Source organism: Opisthorchis viverrini, assembly GCF_000715545.1.
Source record: "Opisthorchis viverrini unplaced genomic scaffold opera_v5_375, whole genome shotgun sequence".
Classification (NCBI taxonomy): domain Eukaryota; kingdom Metazoa; phylum Platyhelminthes; class Trematoda; order Opisthorchiida; family Opisthorchiidae; genus Opisthorchis; species Opisthorchis viverrini.
Window position 1 is genome coordinate 274,991 of NW_008752032.1, and position 19,780 is coordinate 294,770.

The 19,780-nt window shown below is 42.0% G+C and overlaps 1 protein-coding gene across 1 annotated transcript; it reads right to left on the minus strand.

Annotated features, from left to right (window-relative positions):
• Positions 1 to 10,882: 10,882 nt before the first annotated feature.
• Positions 10,883 to 19,367, minus strand: T265_15166 (hypothetical protein; the record flags this gene model as incomplete). Its single annotated transcript, XM_009176885.1, has 3 exons — positions 10,883 to 11,196; positions 14,346 to 15,029; positions 19,172 to 19,367. Coding segments are annotated over 3 exons (1,194 nt in total), but the record flags the coding sequence as incomplete, so codon positions are not given.
• Between the last annotated feature and the right edge of the window lie 413 nt (positions 19,368 to 19,780).

Genomic DNA, 19,780 nt, shown 5'->3' on the forward strand with positions numbered 1-19,780 from the left:
ATGAGTGTATATTCGCTAATTTCGTGCAATTTGGTTTCAAGTAGAACATAAGGTTGACGGAAACCCGGGGACTGCGCCTACCTGATGAGTCCCAAGAAGGGCGAAACCGATCGTGGGCTGTTGATGGATTTTCGGCAACCTCTTGTGTACTACATTACAAAGATCTCCCTATCAGTTCATAAATCTTACGATCACCCGTTTGGCGGCAAACCAATAACTGAACTTAACTGAGTCATGGCTGAAGTGAAACAACCTTACCCACAAAGGCGATTTTTCCTGATAAGAAACCCTACTGAAGAATTATCTCCTAGTAGAGACTTAAGTGAATCTCTCGTTTATGATATTCTTCAACTGAATTAGCTGCACAAAGGCCGCCTCTTGTTTCGATTGATGCGATATTCGAAATATCACAGTATACTTTCATAAAAGAACTACTCACAAGGTTGCTGAATACTCTTTGACAGCCCACGTTTTGTTTCGTCTTTCTTAGGGCTCATCAGGTATGCGAAATCCCCTAGTTTCGCCCGAATTGGAATGATTCTGACGGATACACGCATTTTCATTTAGATTCAAGTAGGACATAAGGTTGGCACCTACCTTGATGAACTCCAAGAAGGGCATACCCGGTAGTGGGCTGTCAAGCGTTTTCAGCAAACTTATGAGTAGTTTCCTTTATGAAAAGAGGAAATTCTTTTCACAATGTGACTACAGCATTCCCCTGCATTGTCTCAGAAAGCCTCGTTAGTGAATATCCTCCAAAGACATAACTTTGGGATGTGATTTATCACAGTGCAAACCCGTTTTACAAGCAAAATCTTCTAGCAAACTACCGGGAAACTCTCCCGTAGAAGTAGAACAACCGACACGTATGTGGTCCATTCGTAAATCGATGACCTTCACCTCGTCTTTCTCTCTTGTTTTGGCTGAACCATGAAGGATTTGTCTTTCAGTGTTTGGTACAACAAAGGTCACATGAACTGGGTAATCGGTACGACGATACTAGGGTGATGTTGCAGATTGGTGCTGCAAGGAACAGTTTTATTCATTCGAGGACGAGTTCCGTTCTGTTCGTTGAGCTGGGAAATCTGATTGTAAACTGTTCGTTAATAACCGAGGTGATACAATCAATGCGTCTAATATAGCGGTTCGGTCATCTGGCGCCTAAGGTGAACATGTTATTGTCAATCGAAAATCCAAGCTGAAAGAACATGCATCAGTTCTAAGGGATCAGTGGTCTCCGGTACATCTGAAAGGTACCTGGCTATGAATTTTATACCGAGCCATTGAGTGAGCCAGTATTGGGAACTTTGGACAAAACGCAACAAAATTGTGAAGTCAGACTGTAACACACCTGGGCAGAACAAGGCTCCAAGAGGACACACTCTCTCCTCATCAACCCGTCCAGCTTGGAACAGGCTGGTGAGCAACCCGTCAGTCAGACTCAAGAAGGATGTACGCACTTGGATCACATGCGTGGCGTTTCAAAGAAACCGACGGTTAATTAACTCTCACTATTGCTGATATTTTAGTTTAACATATTTGAGATTAACAAACAGACAATACGCGCAAAAATGTGTATATGTGTATCTAGTTAGTTCTCATATTTGACGTGCAATCTCTGAATTCATCACTGTTATCCCAGATGCTCTAATGCATGTTCGAACATTACCTTTTCCCAGAAATACCTGGACGATGTAGTAATCCAACTCTAGAATTCCAGCTACTTATCTAGCGAGGTGAAGATAACGCAGTCATCCTGTGTACTACTTTTGGTAGTAAATCTATAATTGTCGTTTCTATAGTGGATTGGCTTTTTAATGTTGCATAAAGTGAGAGGATGAAGTAGTGTGACACTGAGGACAGCGGTGCGTAAGCAGAGCACCCCTCACTTCCTTTTGTCGACACAACGTATATTAATCATAAGGTTGCTGAGAACACCTGATGACCCACAACGGGCTTCACCTTTATTACAGCTCATCAGAAAGGTGGTGTAGCGGAAATCCCATGAAGGTTATGTTCTTCGTAAACGCCAGATTGCACACAACAAACGAAATATAATCGTTAGCAAATTAAGCGGGTGTTAAGCCGGGGGATTCGATCGAGTATGTCACTTATGTTCTTTAACAAAAGAAGCTTCATTTCTAAACTCGTGTGATATTCGAGATATCCCGCTGTAATCACTTGACAGAACATACTTCAGTTTTACCGACTGCTTGTAGTAACTGTCCAGAACGATGATACAAGCCCTGAGAATTATGTAACTGTTTTGGGTGCTTTGGGATGGATGCGTTTAGTCACTCCACTGTTTTGACCTTCTCATCCCTTACAATGGGACGTGCAAGCTTTCAGCTGCAGCATAAATCGTTGTCTCCACAGTCGGCAGCCTTTGAAGGCCAGGTTAGACGAGGAGACTGAGCGGGTCATAAAACACTCCGCAGTACATTGCAGCAACGCCACCGGATACAGGTTGGGACAGAGAATGGACCAGCTGCTGGAAACAGAAGATCGTCCGGAGCCGAATTCGCCCTCTGTTACACGCACAAAGTACGCATAATACTAACACAGTGACGCATCAACAACACCGTCGCTTGTTTGTCTTGCGACCAAAGCTCTAAGGTTTCTCAACGTCGTTGTCTGGAATCCGCCAGACAAATATAAACATGCCCTTCAAAAACGAAGCACAGCAAAAGTAACCATCATCCGTCTGGTAGGCGGCAAGTGGAGTAATTCACTTTCTCTTGGTGAATCTAGGTTACCGTTACTAATACATGGGAACGTATTCTGTGGTTTGTTCCATCCCACAGTCCCTTGTATGGTTATGTTCATTGAAGCCTGCTTTTTGGAGATGAAGGTTGGTTTTATAATTGCAATCTGAGTTTGGCTTTGAGTTAACAAATTAAATTTAGGTCTTGTTAATTCGAATTCGGATTTAAAATATCACGATCTACTGTCTTTATACTACTGAAGTACAGATGTTCACCTGAATTCTTACACGGAGCTATTTCCCTTGTTTCCATCACGTTATTATTGAACTCCATTTAGATAAGGCAACTCTCACTTGGGTACACTAGCGCGTAAATTAACTGCGCATGAATTGCTTGCTGGCGGTCTCTTTGGAATAAAAACTAAACTGACGTGGGGAATACTGACTGATCAAGCCACACCTGTACACACTTAGGGCCTAATATGCGCTTCGCTGTGAAGAAAATGCTGGATAAAGAGGGCACGTTTATCTGCTATGATTTCTTGGAGACGCACCAGCTCGATTCCGACTGAGGATAATTTTAACTTCACTACTGACAACACTCCTGGCTATTAGAAAATCCGTGACAGATCCGTGATAAGGTCTGATTTAATGCCATCAAGGTGACTAAAGAGGGCGAACTTTTTGTAGTCTCAAATAAGGTTAATTTTTGTGATATCTAATGACATACAGAGGTGGCGTTAACAGGGCAACTTATATTGAGGGATAACAAATGGTTGAGTGGTGAGACGCTTAGAAACAGCGTTACTTTAGTGTTGTACGTAATACTGACGAATTTACAAGCATTACTCACCTTGATCGCTCTTTGAAGTGGTTACCCAAACGTTATTGTGTTGGTGATGCCTCGAGAAATTCCACTCATTTTGGTGTTATTTTTCACCGGTGGCCCAAAGAATTGAGAATTGAGAACCATCTTTAAAATAAATACCAGATTCCTCCTTCACAACCTATGAACTTGTTTAATCGCCCCCACACATTCTTGACGAAGTTGGCTTAGTAATGATGCTGGAGATTCTCCTCAATCTAGCCAAGCTTAACCCTTTACCAGCTGTTGAGCTGTGTATTAAGGCTGAAGAACGTCACAAACCAAGCTCTTCAGTAGGCCTTATTTATACCTTCCATAGTCGTTTATTCGTATTCAACGTCAATGACAGTCTGGTCAACACGTTATTGATCAGTTCAAGCAGTGCACCCCAAACCTGGGCAGACCATTTATCCGGATAGTGGATATTGTCAAAGCTGTACTTCAACACCCATAAATGCATGTGCTCCGTTGGTGAGCAAGAGGTTCAGTATATGAAGCCCGTATTCCTACATTCATATATTTGGAAATAAACACTCATTACAGGCGCCAAATGAGAAGTACAGATGTTTATTAGCTTATGTACGAGAAATCTCGAGGATGCACTTTGCATCGGCCGAAATAGGTAATTGTTTAGTGCTCCATCGAACAGCAGGACAATTTCATGGTGAACCCGCCCAGTCTGCTATCTGTCAGGCCGAAGGCTAGTTGGCCTTTTGCTCGCCAAAACTAACAGAGCCTACTGTTCATCTACTGTTGACCAGCCTGTATGAACCAGCCGATTGTCATCCATAGGCAGCGCCCTTCCGTTTTGCTCTTTTACAACCTCACAGTTTTGCTAGAACCCTTGTAGTTGGTACATGCAACCTCCCTTTTTGACTATGATCGGAAGATGTAAGTAGTGGAGACATCAGCTACAAGGCATGTCATATTTGGGAGTAAACAACGCTAACAACAACTTTTTGTGACGCTCTCGAAAGCTCTCTTCTTACCCTCTCGTTTAAGTCTTTTATTTATTGAGAAAACTGTTCACTGCATGTGAGTTATTCCTTATTTCTGTGATTATTGTGGGGGGACTGCTGCTTTCCACAAAGCCATTGCCTCAAAACAGAAGATGGAAACGGAAATATGCATATTAGCATGCATATTATCAGCAATATTTGTACAGCCTCAGCAAAAGAGGATTATTTGTGTGTGTCAAGGCTGATCGGTCAACAGAAGAATAGCACACATCTTATGTCTAAGATGACCTAAAAGTTACGTAAACTTACCTTTGAGCGCACAGCGAAGAATTGGCTGGTTGCACATACTTCAAAGGATTTGGGAACACGTTATTTCTGATGACTGAACAAAGTGTGAACTCCGAGTTCAAATCAACTCCTTGGAATGTGACTAAAAGACTTTGTAAAGCATTGACTACCGTTACGCACCCAAAGGAGGTGCTTGTTCGCTCTGGGGTTGAGGTAACTATAGGTTTTGCCTATTTAAATTTCTTGGCAGCCAATGTCCCCGGTAGGTTCCCGCCCGTAAATTGACAGTCGTGACATAATTTGAGTCCGCCTTGGGACCCGAATACACTCAGCAATCCATATCCGTTTAAGCACTGATGCTAGAAATTCTGTTGTTCGAGGGCAGCTCGGTGCACTGTACGTTTGCGTACACTGTCGCATTTAGCGAATTTTGGTCTCACTTAATGAACCGCTTAGATATCCGTTTTGTTCCGGGGTATTTTGGTTTACTGGTTTCCCTATTTTAAGTTATGCAACCGCTTCAGTTATTACTTTTTCGATTTCCATACTGTCAGCAGCTATTCACTTCACCTTGTCTAACAGATGAAGTCGGAGTGCACTCACCACCCAGCTATCCGGCCAAACTTACCGAAGAGGATGTATGTCCTGATGGAGGCAGTTGTGACGGAGAGCTCTCATTTTAACGTGACAAAATAATGTGGCTAAATAAGTATATTTTTCATCCTTTCGTTTTGGAAAAGCTGACTCGACTGCATGGGCTCAAGCTGATAAGTCATGCTTAGGTCTCATTTAACTTTCACGGTACAACTTTCGTAGCCGTTAACCACCATCAGTAGATCACGATATCAAGGCCGTAACTTGTCCATAAGTAGAGTAAGCCGGACTATGTTAACCATTCTGATCTCGCAGAGACCATTATTCAGTGCGTCCAGAATTTTTAGCTCTTTTCAAAAACATCAGGGAAGGTGAGCCAGGTGAGACCGTTCGACAGCCAAGGTGGACTGGGTTTTTAACAGATGCAAGACCCTATCGTTGATGGAGGCCAAACCATCCTGTTGAGCACGTGATCATTGACGAACTAACTGCCCATGCTGGACATCAGGTTGAATCGTCAGGACACGATCTTGACCTGCTTTCACTGGCATCGCAGAAAGCTCAACTGTTGTCCCTGAGAGAATTAGTACATGTGCTTGCAGGAATCGAGCATGTGATTTGTTAACGAATTCAGGTCGCTATTTGTATGACAACAGCTATGGAACCCGTTGATGGAGGATGTGCCATACTCCTGACGGTCATCATCATCGTCACTATCAGCTGTAATAACCGCGTACTCGTCGTACAGTGGTTGTGGCTACCGCAGTTTCGTTCACCGATGGTTTGGGGGTGGGGGGGGAGGTAGTTGCACATTTCAGGCGGGAGCTGATAAACTGGTACATAAATCCAGCACTGTCAGTGGGGTGTCAAGTGGGGGGTTGGAAAAGGAGCTATGCATTGAAGGCAATAGCTTGGATGCGCGAGCGCCATTGAGGGCGCGACTGGGTCATGGCTGTGGTATCGGTCAAACTGCGCTGTGCACAAACATATTAAATCTCCCCTAAGACACGCAGGCTGACGAAAGTGATCCAGCGAAATTTGACTGGTGCCAAAGGCCTGCTCAAATTTATTTAACTAACTGGAGCAATGGAGGTGCTGCTTATGTTAGTTGACTCCAGTCACCGGTTGTCTACTCGTTTTTTTTCGGAATCGAACTCAGTCGATCGTAGACATTTGTTTCCATCTTTGGGTTCGACTCGGGCAGGAACAGATGTGCGTAGAATCTTATATACCTAGAAGTTTGTTCAAAAATTAGGACTGGACAACATGCGGATGCCTTCTGGTGCATGTTAGCAATGCTATTTCAGCATGAAAAATTGGTCACCCAAACCGTGACCGATTGACCACCCACTAGGTATTGGGGTTTAGGTCGCTTTAGCTGACACGGTTGGAGGAGAAGATTATAAATTAAACGTCCAAGATGAACTTTTGGGGTTTTTCCTACTGATTCTATGTATCCAAATTAAGCCTGGCATGCTCGTTTGTAATGCTTGATTTACTGAGCATCTTTTTCTAGTCATGGAGAATAGGTTAGCTTGCATAAAATTTATCGCGCAGATTTAGCTCCAGGAAAGCCTTGACAATTGTCATCGAGGCTTGTCATGTGCATTACAATGCGGTGGCTTATTCTGACACCGTCGGTATTCTCAAGATAATAATATTACTGATGGTATTGAACCACTGAACAAAGTGCTACTGTTTTCAGTAGTCTAGACAACACGATTGACATAAATCAAGCCGATGTCAGTTTGTTTATTGTCTAACCTCTTCGTGAACCAGCAAGACCAACTTTCGAATTTTTAATAAGATACCGGAATGAGTGCAAACCACACCCCAATGAATTATAATTTTCTATTTTATGGTGGTGTGAAATGTCGGCTGTTTTTTGTTTTTGTTTTTGTATTCATTGCAAGTCACCCGTAATTAAGTTAGAGGAGGAGTAATTCGTACGAACATGAACCTTTCAAATGAAATGATATCACTCGAAAAGCCAGTCACATGTGAGAACGTGATGTGGGTTCTGTGACTGAATGGCGGATGAAACAATTCCTTCTTATTCACACTGAGAGTTAGTCACCGGCGGCCGAACGCTTGAGCATCCAAACCATTAACTAGGAGGCCGTGGGTTTAAAACTCTATGGAGTTTCGTGAGATGCGCACTGCCGGTGATTCCCAGTAAAGAGACGAAACAATTGTCCAGTATTTCTTGGCTTTCCAGCGTAAATAGACTTGGTCTACAAGATGAAACCTCGATAGGAAACTGCCAAATCTCTTCGTACTACTAATCCTTACCAACTGTTGAAACCTAACCACAGAAGACTGACACAGCATAGGTTATACTTTGATTATGTTAATAAACACAACAATCCTACAACGCTGTTCATCTTTCTTCGACTGAAGGGTTTCGAAGTGAGGATACTGAGATCAGTTTTCTCATAGGATGTCAATTCCCGCAGATTTCAGATGTAAAGTCGCGGCGGGCGAGTCACTTGATTACGCCCTTGTTTGCACTATCGGAAGCTGAGAATGAATAACTGAGGATATTTGCAAATGGACAGACCTACAATCCATGTTCACTCCTGAGTGATCGGGGAAGATGGAACGACTTACTGTGAGTGCATTTAAAACTGATTTTTACTAACCATTCGCGATGGGCTTTGTTTCAGACGTCAGTTGACTCCTCAGGGACACTACATAGTCCGGCAAGTTAATAGTTATCGGTGTTTCAAAATTCAATCATCTTAGATTCATCCATTTATTCACCTTTCCCGATTTGATGCTTACATGGTGTATTAAACTAGTCTTTGATCAGCCTAATAATTCAGTGGAAATTAATCTATTGTAGATGATGGTCTCACCATTCTGAGTTGCAAACCTTTCCGTGGTTTGTGTGCGAGGTGGAGGGAAGCCCATACATATAGGCTCAAATGCCACCCACTTATTTGAAACTCATGTTGTCATTCAGCAAACGCAGACAGGTTTGTAGAGAAGTAACATACCACTCATAAGTTAGCTGAAAACTCTCAGCTTACGATCGGTTTCGCCCATCCTGGGGCTCAGTAGGTGGGCGAAGTCCATAATTTGCCATCAACCTCATGTTACACTTGAAGGTAGACTGTGCGGAATTCAGCACATATCCGGCGAGCGAAACAGATCGCGGTCTGTCCAAGTTTTCCCTCAGACTTATCAGTTGTAAGCTGCGTCCAGGCAAGGTGTTGCGATATGTCGAACATCGCACCAACCGAAACACGAGTCGGTCTGGTGAGACACAATCAGTTAAGGATTGCCACCAGCTTGATTCATCTGAGTCTCCCTTCGAAAGCAACCTCGTGTGTAAATGAGAATCGGACTGGTTGTGTGTGAGCTCATGTTTCTAAAGCAGGGCGAGATAAATAAAATACTGATCAAACAGCTCCGTACGGTGAGGTTTGAGGACGAATTTAATTCAAATTTGAACACTGATAAATTTTGTCACCGAAAACTCTATTTTTGCTCGACCGGGTCGGATAGGAAAGCGTGCAAGAACTGTGCAAAACCATCTGTAATTGGGGGTGAAGTCGGTGCAATCCGATAGACGGTGTTTTAGCGTGTGGATTCCATGTGGTTGTTTGAGTTGACGGACAGCAGAGAACAAGGTGATACATTGACAAAGCAACAACAACAAGATGCAGGAATAACAACCTCCTACTTGGAGAAGAATGTTCGGTGGAAAGGAGTGGTTTATCAAGCAGTGGGTAGATTTCGCTTCAATCACTTTCTGAAATTTGAAAAGAAACGAAAAATTAAGCTAGTCAATTAGGCGGCCGTTGCCTTTGAGATTTATAAGTCTCCTATACAGAATTTATCACTCGAAAGGACTACGATCTAAAATTCTTGCTATGTAATCGTACAATCCTAACTACCGATATGGAAACATCTGAAACCCTTTCCGTGCATTTCACGCTTTTCATCTGGAGACGATCGTCACCACAACTGAGAACGGTTTTTCTTCCGGTGGAGGAACGAACGTGTCGGAGAGGTCAGATAATGCACTCGTGATTTCACACCAACATAGTACCATCACGAGGGTCCCTTGGTTTAAAAAGTTTAGATTTTGTAAACTTTAGTACTGATCATATCCAAGCTTTGGTAGATCCGATTCTGGTTGCTAAACCAGCTTAGTTTATTCGATTTCTTGAAAATTCAGTTATATTGACATAAAGGAGTTGAATGCCAACCAAATTGTGGCTCCATACATCTGATAATTAAGCCAACTTGATTTCCACCAACAGCCTTCGTGTTTAAACTGATTTCTGACGCCTACTTGACAGTGCTGTCATCGGGGTTGATACTTCCACCCAAAAGCAAAGTATCCGATTGGTTTCTATTCACCAGTGCAGCACTGCCGAAAGAACGCTATATTGCAATTGCAGCAGTTCCATATCAATATTATTTTAAATGTGCAAGCACCAAGTATCCGGCCGTTACCGATTCAAAGACGATGAAAAATGGTGTCTGACGAAGCTTGGATATAGGTTCAAGCAAGTATATTTTTACGCTTCAGCCCCCAGCTACAAGCCCGTCAGATTGTTCGCGTTATACAAAGACAAGAATTAACTGCGGAGTCCAAGTATGTACCTGTTTCTCCTCTACGCGCCCTACTGATAATTCCCAAAGGAAGGACGAAACGGGTGTATAGTTGAGTGCCTCCACCCAAAGGACGAAATCTCAATTGGAAGTCCCCAATCCCAGCAATCTCTAGTTCTCCTCAGTTTGACCACCTGAAAGAAATTCACTCGCATGACGTGACCTTTTTCCCCTAACCGTGTACTGCGGAGTTGGTGGCCGTTTCCGGGGCGCACTTATTTTATGTACTTTCAAAAGCGTTCCACAAATGTAGTACTGGATCAAGTGTACGGGTTCCTTGAGCAATAATCCCAATAAGAACAACTTGACTTGATAATTGGAGAACCAACAAATGCTACACTTAATTTCATTTAAGCAAGCTTGACATAAGTCCAGACTGATCAAAGATGCAGGTGCAATTTATTTTGAAGTGAACAGCTAAAATGCACTCGAAAAGCTCGCTTGTAATCCTATCCCAAAGCGTCAAGTTGTGGAGTTTAGGAAACAGATTCTGGTGAGCTTCGGCTGGTTCCGAAGCTGCCAACAGCAAATGGATTTTCGGATAAGTTTTTTATCACGACAAATCTACAGATCGGAACAACTTGATAGACATTTGACGAATAATCCTATCTGGTAAGCCCTAAGAAGGAAGGATTTGTCAGGAGTTTTCATCGACCTTACAGTGATGGGAAGATGCATTTTTAGTGGTAAATTTTACCAAACCCCCAATCCAAAAACGGCAAGAGCCTAAGCCTGATGCGCTTTTACAATTAGGGTATCTGAAGAGGCTTTTCAATGGGAATTGTGTTGAGACACATCGCTTTCTATTCCTACCATTTTGGGACATGTTACGATTGAGTACTCACCAACGCAGTAACTGGAATGTTGCAGCTCCACAAACTCGTCGGTGAAGCAGTTCACTACGTGAAGGAAACACGCATTGGAATACACTTTCCCGTTGGAGCCGCATACTGTTGGCCAACCTTTTGTGTTTGTTTGCGGTGTCCATACGGGGTCACCTTCGGAACGTTTCTCGGGCGGACGTTCTTGCTGTTGATACGAAACGTTACAATCATCCGGCAGCTGCATACAGTCAACGCAAACAGGCTGCCTGGTTCGGTGGTGTAGACGGCAGGACATCCCTGATCGTGGGCATTTAACGTTTTCACACATTGCATCACCTAATCGGGTGAAAAATAATCAGTGGAAGGGTAACAGAATTTTTACTACGAACTGCTGAACAAGCAGAGGCACATCCTGTGACTCGTTCATTTATGGCGACCTTCATTGGTCTGGACAATTTTCGAAGTGAATGCAGCTCTCCTTTAGCTCAAAAGATAGGCCCCAGAATGAGAATTTGACCTCAACCATGTTTATGTGCAAACAGAGCTACTACCAGTGAAAATGAGTGTTTTGTGATGGCACTTAATGAGTAGATCAGAGGCTGAACGGTAGCTGTTCTTGCAAATTCTAATTTGGAATTTTCGTGGCAGAACAAAACTATTCTGTTTCTGCAACCGTATCACCGGAGAGTGTAGGTATAATCAGTAAGCTCAGTCCAATTCGATTAGCAAACTTTACGAACGAAGCTATGAATATTTCAGCTGCGTATCAGGTTAGTTATTTTCTTCCGAACAAATGAGCGCAGGTGCATGTGATTCTCATGTAGGATGCCTTAAAAGCGCAAACACAAAACGTTTCTGTTTACTAACGTTCTCCTTCTTTCGGTTTTCACTAAAATTTCCAAGTTCGAAAGTCGAATAGCCTTGGCAAACTCTGCAGCATCTCATGAGAAATAGACCAAGTTTTAAAGTTTGTGAGATTAAAACAAATCTGTCGACCTGAGCCACTGATTTGAAGCCTAATAATGATTAAATGATTCCGTTCGAATGGAGATTTTGCTTTGATTGTGATCCTGCAAACGGAACGTGAGAGCAGCTCGACTGTAGTAGGACAAGATCTTTCGCACCTCTTTGAAAGTGTTCTGTGCGTGCGACGAATGCTGACTTCTCCTTGGCACGGCAGTTGGAGCCAACTTCATGGACGAAAACGCAATTTTTGGAACACTTGCCACAGAACACGTGCCATTTAGGCCATTGTCGTACCTGCATTACCATTTGTGTACATCTATGCTTTCTGAGAAATTGATCTTGTGGAGTGTAAATCACATGCCATCCTCATCATGCACTCCTTGATACCATTCCTCTCACCTACCTCGTTCAAGTAATAGGTAGGTCATTTCAGAACAAAACCGGTTGGCCGCAATATTTTTGGTAAGCTTAGGCCTAAGGCTTCATCAAAATTTCTCAGAATGTGAACTTCCGTTTACCTTCGAATCAGCTGAGTGAGACTTTTCAGAACACATTGAAAACAAGCTGTTTTTTTGTTCACTTCTTATTGTCCAGTCTACAGCAAGGTACATTTTCGAAGGATTATTCGGTTCAACTACCTGTATATTACGAATAAAAATGAGGTCGACTCTTTGTTGATGTTTTATCCTTCCTAGTCAGCGAAGCGGGTCAGCTGAGATTTGATCTATGGGGCTACAGTTTAGCTGAGGCTACAGATTCAAACGTCTGGTCTATTGTATTACCGGGCCCCTATCCGCCAGAGAATTGCGATTTTGGTTAGAATCCCGTTTGCTCCAGTGTTATTAAAGGTCTGTTTGTAGATGGGTTGTACAGAAACAAGCAGTGATCGGGCCACTTTTTTGAACACCAATGCTGAAGACGTCATCTGGAAAATAGATGCCCCATAACTTGGACCTTTTCCTCAGATCTCATCCGGACAAAACATTAACCTCAGCTTATCCTACGCATTCATTGCATCTAGAATGAGATGGACTGAGGACCCACTGAATCACGGTCAACAACAGCGTTTCGCCTCTGACTTTTGAGCGCCGATTACGTCTTGGTTTGTATGTCTCCAGTTTAACTATTGGATCGTCATTTCCGGTTTTGACAACTTCAACCACCTAATGGCTAAGATATGCAAAAAGCCTCCGCTCAAAACAAATGGTCAAACACTTCCATTCCAAATAAATGGGTCAGTTGGCAATCAGATACATCTTTCAGATAATATGTACTTCATTTTGTCCAACGTAGTTCTTTAACCGACAGTTTCATTATGGCGCTACTGATTGGCTAAATGAATGTTCCACTGTTGGATCTGCCTCATGCGGGACATGTAGGCCTGTGAATGCGACGCCTGGGAAATTTTTCTCTGTCTGAACCATATGTTGAGTTGTTCAAACTATTGTATGGGACACAGAATAGTGTGGGTTAAGCATATGGCAAGGGTAAAATGTGTTGGAAATCGAAGTTCGGAAACGCCCGGTTGCTTGTTTCAAAATGAATTCTTAGCGTTCCATGAGGGCCAGCAATAAACATATGAAATATCGAAACCAAAATTTCTGAGCACATTGTGTGGTTTCAGCAATGTGTCGTAAAGTGCAAGTTGTGAGTAGATAGGCTATAACTTTCCGTGAGTTACTGAAAATCACGTGATCACATGTGAGAAGATGGCAATGGTAGTGAAACGCGGCTAAGTGATACGACCATAGATTAAATTAGTTTAAGCTGTGTGGTATTCAGAAAACATTTCAGCCTTGTTATGATTCCAGAGGATGTTGAATGTTAGTTTTTTTAAAAAAAGACTTGAGTTTAGCCTTGGTTTTCCGAAGAGCTCATCAATGACCATTCGCCGCCATTCTTATGTTTAACCGTATTGTGAGCAAAATTAGTCATGCTGCCAACGCCACGGTAAAATTTCAGTGTTCGATAGTTCAGAAAAATCATTAGTTAACCCGAATTAAATGCAACAAACTTCACAGAACTTAGAGATCTCACTGAAAAATTCCAACAAGAAAGAGCCCATATTTTAACCATGAGTTATTTCTAGTAAATCCGTTCTAGGTCATTCTTTTATTGCTAATTGTCAGCATAGTGGAACAAGAAGTTGAAGCATTAACGCTGAACACAGATATAGTGCTGCGAACGATGATGATGATGATGATGATGATGATCCAAAGTTGGTCCAGTTCGGATATTCAGGAGATCAAGCCCAGGGTAGATGGAACATGCCAAGAAATATGAGCGTTTTTGGCCAAATCAAAAATAACGCAGTAGAGAAATAGTGGATGGGAGGAAATTTCGTCACTATTTGGTTAGAACATTAGGATCTGATTACGCATTTGTAAAACAAGGATTACTTATCAAAGCCAATGACGTTTGCGTTGACTAACTGAAGAACAATGACAAATGAAGAAGATGCACACACTCCGAACTGAAAGGCACTTTGTGACATGGACTTAACGCAATGGATAACTTACTCCTGCACTGGCCCATATATGCTATCCTCATTTCCAGTTGTCTTCGTAGGCCAGCGTGTCTCAGTTCGCATCGATCCGCGTAGGTCCGATTATTTGTGCCACAGAACGGACCTCGAGTTCCGTCCTCTTCAATGCAGTCTCCGTATTTGTTCTCTTTGCTCCAAGGTACACATTCAGGTAGGGCGTTCAACTGACGCAACATGCAGAACTCTCCATTCATACACTGTAATCCAGAGGACCATTCTTCTAACTCTTGCGTTTCGCGGCTCACTCTGATGCTCCCCCCAAGAGACTTACGCCGAAATCTTTCCATTTGAAAAGTACCCCGTTTATCGACCAACCATTGCCTAATCCATGGTGACATCTTCACAGCCCGTCTTTCTGACTGTGCAAGCAGTAAATCTGTGGAGCGCTTCTCTAGGTCCGACAGTATACTGTTAGACGCACACTTTATTTGATTCTGCGGGCAAGGAATCTCAGAGAAACCATGATGAACCGACTCACAACGAGCCTTTTTCAACTGACATCGGTTGGTAAACTGCTGCAGATTGGTTGTACACACCACACCTGACTCAAAATCAGACGGTTCGCATTTTGTCTGACAAACGCAGCGTGGTTCGCCTTTGAGTACTTGACATTCATGACCCTCGGGACAAATATAGTCCTCGCAAGTTGGTTGATACACTAGAAGAAAATTTGATATTCAAAAAAACCCGGTTACTAAATTTGAAGAAGCAAACATAGGCATGTATATGTAAATATTAAACAACTGCTGGTAACCGGAAACTCCTAGTATGATATGTATTTCAAAATCGAAGTTACCGTTATCAGAAAACTGTCCATATTGGAAATGGATTGGGGGCCTTCTGCTTGATAAAAAAAGATATTCAACGGTGATAAAGTCGTTCTTTTCACGTTTCGGCTCAATGGTCGGCTCCAGAATCTCTCGAACGTCAGCGTGTTTAAGTTCGTTAAAGTGCGAGTACAAATAAACTACTCATAAAGTTGCTGAAAACTCTTCGACAGCCCACGACCGGCCATTCTTAGGACTCATCAGGTAGGCGGAGTCCCTGAGTTTTCGTCAGCCTTATGTTCCACTTGAATCCAAACGAGAAATTCAGCCGGTTTCGTTCGAGTCTTATAGCGAAATCAATTTAGCGTAAAAATGATAGTACCTCTGGAAATCTGTCCAGTATTGATTCAAGTAGAACATAAAGTTGACGGAAACTCGGCTACTGAGCCTCAAGAAGAGCAGAATCGGTTGTGGGCTCCTCAGGAGTTTTAAGCAACCTTTTAAGTAATATATTGTGTCTATGAAATGTGTCGCGATATCTGGAATATCGTACCAATCGCACTTAGAGCCGTCTGGTCTAGCACATTTATTGGCTTAAGAACACCATAAACGAGATATTCAGCTGGGTTCCGGGAGGGTCTCCCGCAAAACCAAATTGATATATAAGTGAGTGAATAACTCATACAGGGACATATCTTTTTTCACTAACCACTGGTGGGGAAAAACTCCGGGCAGCTCACTGCCGGCTCCGTTATTCTTGAGGTTCGTAAGATGAGTATAGTCCTGGTGCTTTTTGTCAACCTTGTGGAGCTCCTGAAGACCAAATTGTCCGCAGTTGACGCAAGAAACTCACTTGCGAATTAATATATAATACGGACGGAATATTATACTGGAATCCACCTGGATATCTTGTTTATGATATAATTCAGTTGACTGTGCCAGTCTAACCATGAGGAACGAAACCTGAAGAACGTACAGTAGAAAACTAAGAGTTCCGGTGAACTTCATTTCAGTCTCCAGTCAACACTAACTTGGTTTGCACCTACCTGTTTATGCTACCCTCTTCCTGGTTTAATTACAAAATAACAAAAACTGGGCAATCTTGGATACATTCGAAGCCGATCAAAGTATATATTCCTCACAAATATTTCGTTTTCATAAGTGACTGCTGACTTGAACAACATATCTGTGTAGTAAACAATCCTAAACATGGAGTACTAGGCAACAATTCACCAGAAAAAAATAACGTTATCTTCACTGAGGCAACAAACTGATCAAAGCAACTTTCGAGGCAAAACATGAAATATTTACCTACCGAAAATATGAGTGTTTGTGGAACTCCGGGCTGTAAACTCGTAAACATCGAACGTGTAAATCACTTCAGTCGTTCAGAGCTATCCAGAATATGTTTGCTAACTTTGTCAGACAAAATAAATTGAACTAGAAAACGTAGTAGGGTGAGGGTAGCCCTTCTATAACGTGTTTTCCACATATTTATTTGTGGCCAAAAGGTCACGAATCAAGTCAGTCCATTTGTAACAACTCTCTATTGTATTCTAAGGTGAATTCACCAACAGGCTATCACATAGACTGCACAGAACGTAACCACCTTTTCCTGATTTTATCCTAATTGCTTTGTTTTTTTTTTGAGTGCTGTTTATCATCCGAAAGTGTATCACGAACAAACTGTAGGTGTGTAGAAGAGCCGAAAACGCATAAGAGCAGCTATTTATTGTTGCAAAAAGCATAGTTTACTGCACCTGCTTGATGGTTCGAAGTGCCTTCAATCTGCGACTGAGAAAGTCCGCTTCACCGGCCAAATGAGTGTTGAAACGTCAATGAGATTTAGATGAAAACTCTTGATAGTGTTCTGATGAAGGCGTTACCTTACTATTGGTCTTGTGTGCTCGAAATAAGTCATCCTAAAACGACGACAAAAACCCTTCCAAGATGTTTGTTCTTCAAACTGGGTTTGTGAATACTGAATTTGTTATTTTCGTTCGTATAGAACTAAGCAATCCACACTTCGCAAAATACTTTTAAACCTGTTCCACAAAGTCAAGATTTTAAAAATACTAATTTTATCGTTTTTTGTACTCAGTAATCCTATTCGAATCGTCTGCGACGTTCTCCATACGCGTTGACTAAAATTGAACGTGTTTTTCATCAAATCAGTCACACACACCAGAACAAACGATATGACGTTTCGGGTATTCAGTGAAATAAATACTTCGTAGGTCACACTTACATGGAATCTATGACAGAAAAGTCAAAACCTGTACTTATGTGTTCATTCGTTTACCATTCCGACAAATGGTGCTACTCATACTATTTTCAGTAAACAAGCTGACATGACATGCTGTTATTACTCTAAAAACTACCAGGTAATGACGTGCTCTAAAAAACAAGCGTTTTTTTCATAAAGTCAGGGCACACGGTATCTTGTGGGCGTTTTATTGAAACAAAATCACAAAAACACTGCGTGAGAGATAAACTTTTGTGATTTTTTTCACGCGATCAAACGGGCGTTTATTATGCATATATTTGTGCGTATGCATAATATTACATTCCTTAGTTTCAAAGGAACTAACAAACCTTTTCATTATCCCAAACTTAGATTAGGTTCATTAAAACAGCAAAATTAGTATGGTAGATTTAATTACTGCAAAAATTAGCTACCAGCATTGACGTTAATTTCAACTGCTGTGTTCCAGTTCTTAACAGGGGATAAACATTTTAACGGAAAACTGTTCCAAATAGTACGATTGTTTTGCGTCAAGTTTCTACTACGTGTTTTGTTTGAATAATTCGAGTGCACCGATATGCTCATGCATATATATGAATATATATGCTCATACGCGCCTATTGCTAACTTAATCGTACGTCTGTTTATTTTTCCTATTCTTTTTACAAAATCCTCTCTGTGGCGCATTTAACGCGTAAATGGCAGTTTTGAGGAAGGCCTCAAAAGGGCGGCTACACAGCCAAATTTGCCTTGGAAAGCTTCATATGTTCTAACTCATTTGATGTAATCACATGCAGACGGCCTAATAAAAACCTGAAATTGGATCAGATTTGTTTAAATCTTTAACTTTTGTTCATTTACATTAAGAATTCTGAACGTAGCAAGTGGAATCACCGAGCGTTTTTGGAAGTACACAAAAGTGTACAGAATAGTATACGGAAGCATACAAAAGTATGCAAAAATGCATCAACCACCCACTGCGTCAGACAACATTTTGCCTGTAAACTGTGGCACCAATGTGGTGGATTTTTAAGAGTGCACAACGAATATTTGCACATTGCCCAGCTTGACCTTCACATGCTTGCAAGACGGCGTTTATCTCACGTGTGTTCAGATGTCTTATTCAACTTTCACTTGACCACATTTACGACAAATTTGAAAATAGTGGATGTCCTTGTCCCGTGAAATCTCCTACATGTGACAAAAAATCAAAAAAAATATCCGGAATATGTGTAAGTTGCCTGCTACAAGTCAATAATATTCGTAGAATTTGTTGTTATCCGTTTGGTAATCATTAGCTGAAATTGTCAGGGTCATACCCACTACGTCAGTGCTTTCCAGCTCACTTTCGCAAATGACTCGGGGATCATTTTTTATTTTGTCGTGTCATGCCGACTAGATATCTCTCAAACCCGATGCAAGAGTCCACTCCCGAGCTCGGAGGATACAGAAAAACAGATGCTTAATTTAAACGGATCAGCCCAGACACCAATACTTGTTGTGATACCTGGGCTTCCATTCTGTACCATGACTACTCTTGAAGGTTACATGCTTTTGTTTGTCTTACCCTATTCCTAATCAGGAAACAATCAGCAAGTCGAGGGAAGTGACCCTACGTCTGTTTCCTTGTAAACAGTGATTTTGCAAGAGTTGTATCCCCATTGTTAGTCACGAATAATGTATCGTTTATGTGATATTACCCCAGGTCATTTTGAAAAGCAGCTCTTGTGTGTACTCACACTATACCTGGAAATTAACAAATAATTAACTGAACAAGGGAAAACGTACTTTCGCTACAAGCGTGGACACAGTTGCTTGTACCAGTTTCCATAATGAGATGATCTCGTAAAAACTCATAGTCCGTTAGTACACGGTTCAAAAAGTAGCCGTTTGCTTCGCAACACCTTTGACGTGTGGTGACACCAGATATAAATCCGATGCAATTTCCATTGGACAAGCGCTGAGTGAAACACGTTCCATCTGTAACTTGAAACAATACGGAAAGACAGATTAGGTTGGAGAAATTTTTTCTGGCATGATTCAACCCTTTTAAGCATAAAGTGTCCAATAGGGTGTTTTTTTTGTGACCAGCACTCGTTGACCGCCATTCAACACCTCAGGTGGGATTTAAATTCGTAGGCAAGGGTGATCTATTCGGTTATACGTTTGACTAGAGTGCGTGACCACACCACGCGCAATCGTTTCCGGCTACTACCAGTAACAGTCCACCATGGCTCCGAACGTCCCTAGAATAGGACATTGTGTGCATTCGCCTGGTTGCTCAGGCATTAAGTGTACCTAACACTAAACGATATGATATCAAGAGTCTGTTTGTGGCACGAGATATCATACGAGAGCATTTGGGGAATGAAAGTGGATGACCAAGAACGGGCTTTG